A 12,869-nucleotide genomic window follows, 5' to 3' on the forward strand; every position below is an offset into this window, starting at 1 on the left:
AATCTGTAGGGGCGGGTGGGCGGACACGACTCGCGGCAGTATTTTGAATTTGAGTGCAGTAACCGTTTTGGCCACACTCTTACATACAGCGCCTTTAAAGTCTTGTGAATATATGGGCTTAATAATTTCAGATCACAGCCCAGTTTGCATGAAGCTTTGCTTTCCAAATAACAGAAATACCAAATCTATGTGGAGACTTAATCCAAGACAACTAACAAACAAGACGTTTGTGGCTTTTGTGTCCTCTCAAATAGACTTCTTTCTACAGACAAACCGGATACCAGATGTGACTGTGCAGACACTCTGGGAGGCAATGAAGGCTTTTCTACAGGGCCAGATAATCTCCACAATGCTAATAGAAATAACATATGAACAGAAAGGGTTAATTCACTTATCACTCAAATAAATGCTATAGATCAGGAACATTCACTGACCCCCTCAACTGACCTCTACAGGAAACGTGTAGCTCTGCCTCTGTAAACAGAATTTGACACTTTAAGTACAGAATCAGAGGAAGAATGTTTTTTGAAATCAAGGCAGAGAGAATATGAATATGGTGAGAGAGCGAGTAAATTACTCTGCCATCAACTGAGACAATCTGTCAAAGCTGCATAGGTGAGGTACAAACAACTCAAGGTGATCAATTAGATATTAATAATGGATTTAAGAAATTCTATGAAGAGCTCTACACATTGGAGTCCAAAGAAAATATTGAAATAAATAATTTCCTTGACAAATTTGAATTTCCAGTCATCTGTGAACAAGAAACAGAAAATCTTGATCAACCTATACCATCAAAAGAAATTGAATCGCAATCACACAAATGAGAAGTGGCAAGGTACCTGGGCCAGATGGGTTCCCCATTGAATTTTATAAATTTTTTTTACATAAGTTAGCCCCCGTCCTAAGTGAAGTGTTAACAGAAACATTTGAAAAGAAATTACTACCTCCTAGCATGACAGAAGCTATAATTTCGGTAAGTTTACTTTCTAGTGATTACAAAATTCTAACTAAGATTCTTGCGGTCAGACTTGACAAGGTGATGAACTCCATAATACACCCTGACTGATCAGGATTCATTTCAGGGCGACAACTTTCCAATAATTTACACAAATTATTTAACATTCTCTATACGTCTGGTGACTCCTTGTCTCCAGAGGTGATTATTTCTCTTGATGCCCACAAAGCGTTTGATCGAATAGAGTATAATTATCTGTTCACAGCTTTAACTAAATTTGGCTTTGGCCCGGCATTTTGCTTTTGGATTGAAATCCTCTATCCCGCTCCAAGGGCCTGTATTAGAGCAAATAAAATTGTCTCTAATTATTTTGCCCTCTAGCGAGGGACCTGACAGGGGTGCCCCCTGTCCCTGCTCCTTTTTGATATAGCTATTGCTATGCTACTGGCGATAGCATGAAGAATGACGCAGAGTTGAAGGGGTCAATAGGGGGACCAGACCCACAAATTATCCTTGTATGCTGATGTACGCTGATTTTGTTTCTTTCTCAAGCTGACATTTCAATCCCTAGAGCCCTAGACATAATTACTAATTTTGGCAAAATTTCAGGCTACAAAATCAACCTGTCCTAGAGCATCGTATTCCCAGTTAATGCTCAGGCACACTCCATGAACTTTGACAAATTCCTATTTAAACTAGCTCATGATACCTTTACCTACCCGGGGATCTCAGTAACACGCAAATTTAAAGATTTATTTAAATACAATCTGAAATCAGCACTACAGAGTGCCAAACAGGATCTAAAACGATAGTCATCACTCCCTATTTCTTTAGCTGGTAGAGTAAATTCTGTCAAGATGAACATCTTGCCACAGTTTTTGTTTCTCTTTTAAATAATACGTATTTTCATCACAAAGTCTTTTTTAGACGAATGTATTTCATCTTTTATCTGGAACAAATCCATCCCAAGGATTAGGAAATTATACCCAGAGCAAAAGAAGGCAGATGGGGGCTTGGCATTGCAAAACTTTTTATATTATTATTGGGCCTCCAATATCCACAAGATGGTTTATTGGGTATCACATTTTTACCACAGTAATGGACCAGTGTGGCCTGAGATGGAACAGGCATCGTGTAGTCCAGTATCTTTAACATCTATACTCACCTCATCTATGCACCACTACCTCTCAGCAAGAAAATCCTGACAAATCCTATTGTGATTAACACATTGAAAATATGGTCTCAGTTTAGATCTCACTTTAAGTACACACAGACACTCTCTCTAATGCCTATTACAGGTAATGAGATGAAATCATCCTGTTCATATAACATACTGATCTCACAGACAACAATAGTACAGCCAGAATATTCGCATTTAAAAAACATTTTTACAGTCGCAAATCATGTTTATGTTTTGAATTTGTGTTTTGGCCTGTTGCGCCACCCACCGCCGTCTACCAGTCACGCAGTCAGTAGCATAGACATATATACATAGACGCCGCATTGACTGCCACTGCCTATTGGAGCCGACGTCCTCGCCGGCCGCCATCTTGGATGGGTCTCGCTTCGCCTCCACAGTGCATTCACTTCTATTGAGGAAGGAGCTGTATGCACAAGTAAAATAGAATAACTCACTGAATTTTCAACTGATTTTCACGCGGTTTGGTTTGTTACAAACGGCACACATGTAGTTATGATACAGGATGCTTTCGTACATTAAAAATGCGGGATTTCATGCTTTAATACTTTCTGCAGATAGCAACAGCATGTTATTTAGGTCATAACACAGTTATTTTATTCACCTCAACCCCAGAGTGGGATATATATATATATATATATATATATACACATATATATATATATATATATATATATATATATATATATATATATATATATATAAATATATATATAAATATATACATATATATACATATATATATACATATATATATATATATATATATATATATATATATATATATATATGTATATATATATATATATATAAATTTATATATATAAATATATATAAATATATATACATATATATATATATATATATATATATATATATGTATATATATACAGTACAGGCCAAAAGTTTGGACACACCTTCTCATTCAATGCGTTTTCTTTATTTTCATGACTATTTACATTGTAGATTCTCACTGAAGGCATCAAAACTATGAATGAACACATGTGGAGTTATGTACTTAACAAAAAAAGGTGAAATAACTGAAAACATGTTTTATATTCTAGTTTCTTCAAAATAACCACCCTTTGCTCTGATTACTGCTTTGCACACTCTTGGCATTCTCTCGATGAGCTTCAAGAGGTAGTCACCTGAAATGGTTTTCCAACAGTCTTGAAGGAGTTCCCAGAGGTGTTTAGCACTTGTTGGCCCCTTTGCCTTCACTCTGCGGTCCAGCTCACCCCAAACCATCTCGATTGGGTTCAGGTCCGGTGACTGTGGAGGCCAGGTCATCTGCCGCAGCACTCCATCACTCTCCTTCTTGGTCAAATAGCCCTTACACAGCCTGGAGGTGTGTTTGGGGTCATTGTCCTGTTGAAAAATAAATGATCGTCCAACTAAACGCAAACCGGATGGGATGGCATGTCGCTGCAGGATGCTGTGGTAGCCATGCTGGTTCAGTGTGCCTTCAATTTTGAATAAATCCCCAACAGTGTCACCAGCAAAACACCCCCACACCATCACACCTCCTCCTCCATGCTTCACAGTGGGAACCAGGCATGTGGAATCCATCCGTTCACCTTTTCTGCGTCTCACAAAGACACGGCGGTTGGAACCAAAGATCTCAAATTTGGACTCATCAGACCAAAGCACAGATTTCCACTGGTCTAATGTCCATTCCTTGTGTTTCTTGGCCCAAACAAATCTCTTCTGCTTCTTGCCTCTCCTTAGCAGTGGTTTCCTAGCAGCTATTTGACCATGAAGGCCTGATTCACGCAGTCTCCTCTTAACAGTTGTTCTAGAGATGGGTCTGCTGCTAGAACTCTGTGTGGCATTCATCTGGTCTCTGATCTGAGCTGCTGTTAACTTGCGATTTCTGAGGCTGGTGACTCGGATGAACTTATCCTCAGAAGCAGAGGTGACTCTTGGTCTTCCTTTCCTGGGTCGGTCCTCATGTGTGCCAGTTTCGTTGTAGCGCTTGATGGTTTTTGCGACTCCACTTGGGGACACATTTAAAGTTTTTGCAATTTTCCGGACTGACTGACCTTCATTTCTTAAAGAAATGATGGCCACTGGTTTTTCTTTAGTTAGCTGATTGGTTCTTGCCATAATATGAATTTTAACAGTTGTCCAATAGGGCTGTCGGCTGTGTATTAACCTGACTTCTGCACAACACAACTGATGGTCCCAACCCCATTGATAAAGCAAGAAATTCCACTAATTAACCCTGATAAGGCACACCTGTGAAGTGGAAACCATTTCAGGTGACTACCTCTTGAAGCTCATGGAGAGAATGCCAAGAGTGTGCAAAGCAGTAATCAGAGCAAAGGGTGACTATTTTGAAGAAACTAGAATATAAAACATGTTTTCAGTTATTTCACCTTTTTTTGTTAAGTACATAACTCCACATGTGTTCATTCATAGTTTTGATGCCTTCAGTGAGAATCTACAATGTAAATAGTCATGAAAATAAAGAAAACGCATTGAATGAGAAGGTGTGTCCAAACTTTTGGCCTGTACTGTATATATATATATATATATATATATATATACAGTATTTATATACTGTATAAACATACTGTATAAACACCATATACACAATACAAAACACAGTATAGCATATTATGTATAGCATAATATGTAGATCTGAGGTTTGCTCAAACTGTCAGCTCCTTTAAATCAGGGCTAAAAACACTATTGTTTACTGAAGCGTACTCTTAGATTAAATACTTACCTGCTGTATTCTGCTGCCCGTACTTTTTGACTACACACTGCTGATTTATGCCTTTTATTATTTTACTTCTTTTCTTATCCTGACGGTTCAATGTATTGAGCCTGTTTTTATTTTATGTTACTGTATTTTATTATTATCACTATCATTCTCAATTTCTATTTCCCTTTTCAATCGACTGTTTTTATTGTTTTAAATTGTGTCTTGTTGCTTTTAATGTCTCTGTAAAGCACTTTGAATTACCTTGTGTTGAATTGTGCTATACAAATAAACTTGCCTTGCCTTGCCTTGCCTTGCCTTGCCTTGCCTTGCCTAGCACACCTTTGTGCACATAATCACTTTTCCACCAGCTGTGCTGCAAATATCCCCTGCTGCTCATCCTTCTGTATCTTTTTTCAAATTATCTTGACCACAGTCCCATTTTCATAGTTATAATACCAATACCAAAATTAATTTCAGTGTTTATGTAAATACTGAAAATGTTTTTTACTACTTTTGAGGGATCACAGCAGTCAGTGTAATAAGAATAACTTTACTAATCCCCGAAAAGAAAATTTCAAAGAAGTCTGTAAGATCATCTATTTAACAAAGAATTATTAAGTCTGATGGCTGTGGGTATAAAAGAGAGTGGGTGTGTGTGAGAAATAAACTCAATCAACAATAGAGCTTTTTCTTTATTAAAATATATTAATAAATTTATTAATATGCTATACTATGTTTTGTATTGTGTATATTGTGTTTATACAGTGTATATATATGTGTGTGTATATCTATATCTATCTATAGCCTATAGGGCACCAGGCAAGGTGCAGTTCATCTCAAATGAGGCTAATACCTCGAGAGAATTTCTTAAAATTTGACGCAAACGTCCACTTGGACTGAAGAATAAAATGATTAGAATTGTGTGGTCAAAGGTCAAGGTCATTGTGCCCTCGCAAAATATGGTTTTGGTCATAACTCAAGAATTCATACGCTAATTACAACAAAATGTCTCACAAATACCTAATAGGATAAAATAATTAAGTGATGACATTTTATATCCAAAAGATAAAAGGTCAACTTCTCTGTAACATCTTAATGTTTTGCATTAAACACTTATTTTGGCCATTACTCTGCATCATATCTCAGGAACAGAAGGGGAGACATGTGGTCACATACTGAATTGGTGACACTAATCTTAAAACTGTGCTGATTGTGAAGATCTTCTGTGTTGCCGGGAGGAAGATGCGTGTGAACCATCCATGTTTTCACAGACATGAATGTAGATTGTAAAAGTAACTTGACTGGTGCGCGTAGGCATACAATCATGAGGTGGTAATTTTAGTTTTTCTTATTCTATTTCCACACAGCCAATCAAATGTTGCATAAAGCATTAACCAGAGTGTTGTATCATAGACAGAACATACGGTTACAGAGCCAGACAGCAGCTATACAACACAAGAGCCACAGACATTAACATTAGCTTCCCTGCTAGTCTCCTTCTTATCTGACTTCCAAACATGAACACATGTGTTGTCCTGCACCTCAGCTTGTTGAATGAGCCACCAAACAAATGTTTACTGGGTTTAGGTACGCCACAGTTTGCAGGGTAGATAAGTAATTATCTGCTCAGCTGCAGCACATTAAACATAAACATACATAAACATTAAGCATGTAAACATACCTGTTAATGTCACTGCTGTGTGATTAGATCCTCCTGTGGTCTTTACCCTGTCTGCCCCTGCCATGTAGCTACAGCACAGGTTGATCTTCTTGATTGACAATGATCAAGATTTAGAAAACAAGACAGTTGTACCTGCAGCTTTATAAATCTAAACAAAAGAATGCGTATGCATGTTTTTGTCTTTGTGCGCACACACTGTTTTAGTTGTTAATCTACACACTGTTTTATGCATCTGGTCCCAGATTGGTTCCAAAGTGGCACATAAGAGTAACTGAAGACAATTTGTGACATTCAGCAATTCTTTTTGGGTTCTCCAATACCATTGCTGACAGGACTTTAAGCGGTGCTGTGTAAAATTGTTCTTTTTACACTTTGGTGACATTTTTATGAATGAAATCTTTCCACAAATTGAGCAGAGCTATAGACTATATAATAAAGAAGGGTGATGATGAAAAACAGCAGTGCACACAACTCCAAAAAATCTTAGATAATATGAAAAAGGTGCACAGTACTGGCGAAAATCAAAAAACAGGTAGAAACTGGCACTCATAGTAGAATTCACTTATCCACCTTATTTTTCACGGAAACACAGAGGCAAAACAGAACGCAGCCAGCTTCCGTTTTTTTGTGCGACACTTCCGGTCCAGCACTCTTACCACTGTGTAAATGGGAATCGCCTTGTTGTTTACCTTGCTGAGTTTAGCTATATATATGTATATATCACATTTTTTACGTCACTGTATCACTGTTTAGACTAATCGGATGTTTGTAAAGTCTATAAACACAATGACTGAACAAACATTAGTATTTTCTCTGTGTGTAATTAATAACATGGTTATCGTAGATTAGCTGGGCTAACCGTTAGCTGTTAGCCCTTAGCCGTGTCTGTTATAACTCACTAAACTCACAAAGTGGCCTGTGAAAAAAATATTTTCTCCAGCGGATGTCTTAGTTACAACATGATTGAGCTAACTGGAGTAGTTTCATGTCATATCCGACAACGGGAGGCTTTTAACGGATGACGATCCTGATGTTAGCTTTGCTGCTAGTGTTAACATTAGCTGTCCCTGTCAGCTGCAGCCACTGATGCTTTCTAGACATCGTGATTTCCCCAAACTGAATAAACACCACACATAGCAACACAAAACTGCTTTGCTAGCTCAATCATGTTGTAACGACTGGATGGTTGATGCGTACATGCTGATTCGGGTGCTATCAGAGCCGATCTGCGCATCACTATGGCTTAATGATCAACTCAGTCAATTAAAACAACCCGTCCTGTGTTAGGAGTGTATGTCGCTGACAGAAAGAAAGAAAGAAAAGGGGAAAAAAGATAGAAAAGCAGCGTACACCTCACATATTTATTTCTCACAGTTGCGCACACGTTTGGCTGGCATGCAGAAGCACGGTCTGTGTGTCTGTGTGTTGAGGGTGCGAGCCGCAGCTTCAGCTGCTCAGGCAGAGAGGCTGTGTAGCCCGGTGTGTTTTTTCGCTGATTCGGTTTTGCAGGTTCTCTGCTGGTACACTGGAGACGGGGATCAAGCAGTTTGGTTCATAGTTTATGATTGACGTGCGATTTATTCGCGTTTAGGGGGAATAAATTTCCGTTATAACGGAAACGTGGGCACAGTTATCTATACAAAATACACAGACTAACTAACTAACTAACTAACTAACTGATTGACTAACATAAACAACTGAAAACTGAAAAAAAATTGCTTGCACTGTTAGCTCCGGTAAGGGAAAGCATGAGGGAAAGCGGCTGACCGGAAGTCACGCACAAAAAAACGGAAGTTGATCACTATTTACTTTCTTGTTTGAAAATAAGGTGGATTAAATAGGGGCAAAAACATATAGACATGGACACATTTCAGCTAAAGAGCCATTATCAGTGTGACAAGACAATAGTGGCAAATGATACACACACAGGTGAGATTCAAACCACAGTCATGATAGAGAATACATAATGAAGTGATAAGATCAATGTGTATATGAATGACCTGTGAAATATTAGCCTCTTACAAATAATGTCCATAACAAACAAATTAGAATAAATTTCTCCCAAAGATGGTCTCTGTCATTTAATGTAATTCTTCACACACGGCTGTATGTTCAGGTGTTCATTTTTCTGATAAGTTTGGTTTTAGTTCATTATTTGGTACCATTAAAAGGGGGACTTGACATCATGATTGACAGCTGTGTGTGTCAATTGGTGTGTTTGTGATTAATGGGGCAGGTAAATGGTATATGGACTGCACTTGTATTGTGCTTTTCTAGTCTTCTGACCACTCATGGAGCCACCTGCTACTCAGTAACCATTTACACAGACTCTCACACCGATGGAACAGCCACTGGGAGCAACTTGGGGTTCAGTATTTTGCCCAAGGATACTTTGACATGCTGACTGGAGGAGCCAGGGACTGAACCACTGATCTTCCGATTAGTGGACAACCTGCTCTACATCTGAGCCACAGCCGACTGGTTTGCAATCAAACAGGTGTATGGGTGGGAAATGTATACCATGGAGATCAGTACAGCACAGACTCTGGCTCCAAATAAAGTCACCAGCGCAAGATGGCAGCAGCTGTATCCGGGATATTTTGGTGTCATTTGTTTTACAGCGGGAGGAAGTGGAGACACATCAGTCACATTTACATACATTGTATGAGCTGAACAGGAACCTTTAAATTGCAATTTAGGATTGAAGCATTCTCGGAACCCATCAGCTGTATTCGGCGTCTGACTTCCGGCAGATGGCGATACAGCCTCCGGGGGCAGACCCCCAATTTTTTGGCATTCTGGTTTGATTTGGGCGGAGGAGGTGAATTTCCGTTTCCAACTTCCGTTAGTAAATATGCTGAACCATTGCGATGGATTCAGAGTTTGCAGTGACACCAATTATGTTCCGCCTCATTAGTTCACCGCACGGACCATTTAACCTGGCAACAACTGCAGCCGGCTCATATGTGATTGGTCAATATCACACAGACTACAAACAGCCTACAACCGGAAACCAGGGCTCTTCCGCTCTTCTTCTGGAGGCAAGATCTCCGGGGTTTGCTTACAGACTCTACATTCAGTGAATGTAGAGTCTGTAAGCAAGTCTGTATATAGAGACTAGGATTGAAGAAATGCAAATGGATAAATCTCCACAACACACCTTCTCTTAAACAGTGGGTGTTGATTTTGCTATAAGGAACAAACCCAACAAACTCACACTGACACTGAAAAGCTCAATTCTGTCATTAAAACTGTTAACCAGGAGGTAATGTTAGCTGTGTGATGCTAACAGTAATGTAACTGTCGCTGTGTATGTGTGTGCAGGCAGACTCTCACCAACTGTTCCCCAGTGTGGAGCTCACACTTCCACAGTAGTAGTCTGATGATAAACAGGAATAGAGAGGGGGACAGTGGGACAAGGACGCGCTGAGCGGAACAATCCACTGCACACAGCTCTACAGTAAAATACAATTTTACACATTTTAAGTAGTAAAAAAAAAGTCATCTTCACATGTGGGAGGGGCAGTGGTGAGTATTCTACACACTGAGCAAATATTGACATCTGAACAAGTATTCATGCCCATCCCAAATATAGCTGTCCAATTATTTTTGCCAGTGTGGGGGTAATATAGTTATTTTTATGTTTTTCATGTGAAAGGAGGTTATTATAAAGGTTGTCTCATAAATGTGTATAATTGAATTTGTGCTCATTCAAAGTTAGAGTAAAGATTAACTGAATGACTTTAAAACAATTGAGGTATGATTTCTTTGTTTTCCTGGAACTAAAGGGTAATAAGTAACAACAAAAAAAAAACAAGAAAAAAATACATCTGTATCAGCTGCCAACCAAAATATTATTTTAAACATCCTAGACTTTCACAATCAGTGCATCCCTAGTGGGAGCAGCTGTGGCCATCTGACTTAAGGCTGGAACTGTTGACAAAAGATGCATCTACTAAATACTGACCTGAAGGGGGTTATGCAAACATATATTTTGTATTATATGTTTTATTTTGGGTCATTTTGAAGAGCTCTGTTTCCACTTTGACACAAGAGGGTCTGTTTCTGTTGATAAGTGTCCAAAAAGCCACACTGAATGTGACAACCATGAGAACTTTTTAAAATTTGATTTTTTACATGGTGCAGTCATTTAGTGCAGTGGTTAAATTTCAACCAGTGTGTGTTTGATAAGATTCCCACCAATCAGAAATGAGAAAATCGTGCTACTTTGTTTGAATTAGCGTGATTTACTCTTGGTTTTATCTTTTCAGTGGAAGTGATGCAGCCTCCATTCAGACCCGCGCAACCCTGTCAGAAGACGGGAAACATTACCTGATCAACGGCTCGAAGGTGAGAGCAATTGAACTATCTAATGTTTGATCAGGGCTTAAAAGTTTGAATAGTAAAATCCTCTTGCATGATTTGTTTTGCCTCAAACTCTGAAGATCAATCAATTTGTGTCATCAGATTTGGATTTCAAATGGAGGCATGGCAGATATTATGACAGTGTTTGCCAGGACGGAGGTGCTTGTGGATGGTGTGAAGAAAGATAAGATTTCAGCATTCATTGTAGAGAGGGCTTTCGGGGGCATCACCAGTGGCAAGCCTGAGGACAAACTGGGCATCCGAGGTTCCAACAGTAAGCCCCTCATGATTTGGACAGAAGGATGGACATGTGAGTGTGGTCTCAGTAAAGTTTCATGTCATTTGTGATTACCCTTTTTGACTTTTTCAGCTTGTGAAGTGTCCTTTGACAATGTCCCAGTGCCACTGGAGAATGTCATAGGAGAAGTAGGAGGTGGATTCAAGGTAAGTTTGTCCTGTCCTCAACACAAATTATTGTCCATGACTATATCTGTAAGGGTGTGTTGATATAGAAATCTTTTGCTTTGTGTTGGACAGATTGCCATGAACATCCTGAACTCAGGGAGGTTCAGTATGGGCAGTTCTTCAGCTGGAATGATTAAAAAGCTGATCGGTAAAAGCCTGTACACAGCTGAAATAACTGATTTAGAACTTCCATGTGTGGGTTTTGTAAAATGTCTCTAGTTTGACATCATCTCTGTCTGTCCTTCTATAGAAATGACCTCTGAGTACGCTGCAACCAGAAAGCAGTTCAACAAGAGCTTGGGGGAATTTGGTATGATTCAGGTACAGTCCACTGTTCCCTCATCGAAGGTTTGTGAATAATCAGCAGGAGTCAGTGTGGTCAGAGAGGAATAATGTTTGTTTTGCTTATGTTACTGTAGGAGAAATTTGCATTGATGGCTCTTAATGCCTTTGTGATGGAGAGCATGGCGTACCTGACGGCAGGGATGATGGACAGACCGGGGCTTCCAGACTGTTCTCTAGAGGCTGCTATGGTCAAGGTTTGATAACTTTGTCATTCAGCATTGTTCATATAAAACCAGCATGAAACCCAGTGTCTCCTGATGTTTACTCTCTGTCCTCTGTTCAGGTGTTCAGCTCAGAGGGAGGCTGGATTTGTGTCAGTGAAGCTCTTCAGATCCTTGGAGGTCTGGGTTATACAAAGAACTACGCCTATGAGCGCTACGTCAGGGACTGTCGCATCCTGCCTATCTTTGAGGTACTCTTATATTCAGTCAGTAAAATCAGAGCCCTGGTTTCCACTGAGGACACCAAAGGTCGCATTCTCTGTCATTATCCTGGGAGTTTTTAGACACAAAGAAGACTCTACATCCTTGGATTACACTCATTTTACATTTTCCTACATGATTTTGTTGGTTTGCAAGATTCTGATGTTTCTTAGACTTCAAATAAATAAATTGCTCTGAAACAATATGTAGACCATCATTTCACAGATACAATTTTTGGAAGAGTTAAATAAAATGTAAAATGACTTAAAAAAAAAAAAAAAGAACCCTATGTTTAAAGGTCCAGTGTGTAAGATTTAGGGTGATAAACTGGCACCAATGGAATCTAAGATAATAAGTATGTTTTCTTTGACTATAATCACCTGAAAATAAGAATTGTTGTGTTTTCCTTGTGAATGTCCCTGGTGTGGGATTAGTAAAGTACTATCTTTTCTTTACCTTAGAATGAGCCATTTATATCTACACAGGGCTGGGTATTGCCACTGATTTCCTGAAAAGATTCAATCTAGATTCACAAGGTCCCAATTCGATTCGATTGGGCATATTTCAGTCACAGTAACAATGTTTGCTAGAATGTGAAAGAGATTCTCAGAGAACTAATACTGTAAATTTTACAAGGAATTATTTTTAAAAAGAATACATTAGAACAGGATTAAAACTAAATATTTTATGACTGAATATTGTTCCTAGAGCAGCAACAGTAATGT

General features: G+C 38.9%; 1 protein-coding gene across 2 annotated transcripts in view; it reads left to right on the top strand.

The window, feature by feature from the left end:
* The window catches only part of acad9 (acyl-CoA dehydrogenase family, member 9), a 47,530-nt gene that overhangs the window by 22,587 nt on the left and 12,074 nt on the right, over window positions 1-12,869 (top strand). For both annotated transcript variants that reach the window (XM_033633013.2, XM_078168733.1), the window contains 7 exons: window positions 10,819-10,897; window positions 11,015-11,186; window positions 11,283-11,356; window positions 11,450-11,525; window positions 11,628-11,698; window positions 11,797-11,916; window positions 12,006-12,134. In XM_033633013.2, the coding sequence (XP_033488904.1) occupies window positions 10,819-10,897; window positions 11,015-11,186; window positions 11,283-11,356; window positions 11,450-11,525; window positions 11,628-11,698; window positions 11,797-11,916; window positions 12,006-12,134 (721 nt within the window). The remainder of the gene's footprint in view (window positions 1-10,818; window positions 10,898-11,014; window positions 11,187-11,282; window positions 11,357-11,449; window positions 11,526-11,627; window positions 11,699-11,796; window positions 11,917-12,005; window positions 12,135-12,869) is intronic.

The sequence above is a fragment of the Epinephelus lanceolatus genome, chromosome 1 (assembly GCF_041903045.1).
Source record: "Epinephelus lanceolatus isolate andai-2023 chromosome 1, ASM4190304v1, whole genome shotgun sequence".
Classification (NCBI taxonomy): Eukaryota; Metazoa; Chordata; class Actinopteri; order Perciformes; family Serranidae; genus Epinephelus; species Epinephelus lanceolatus.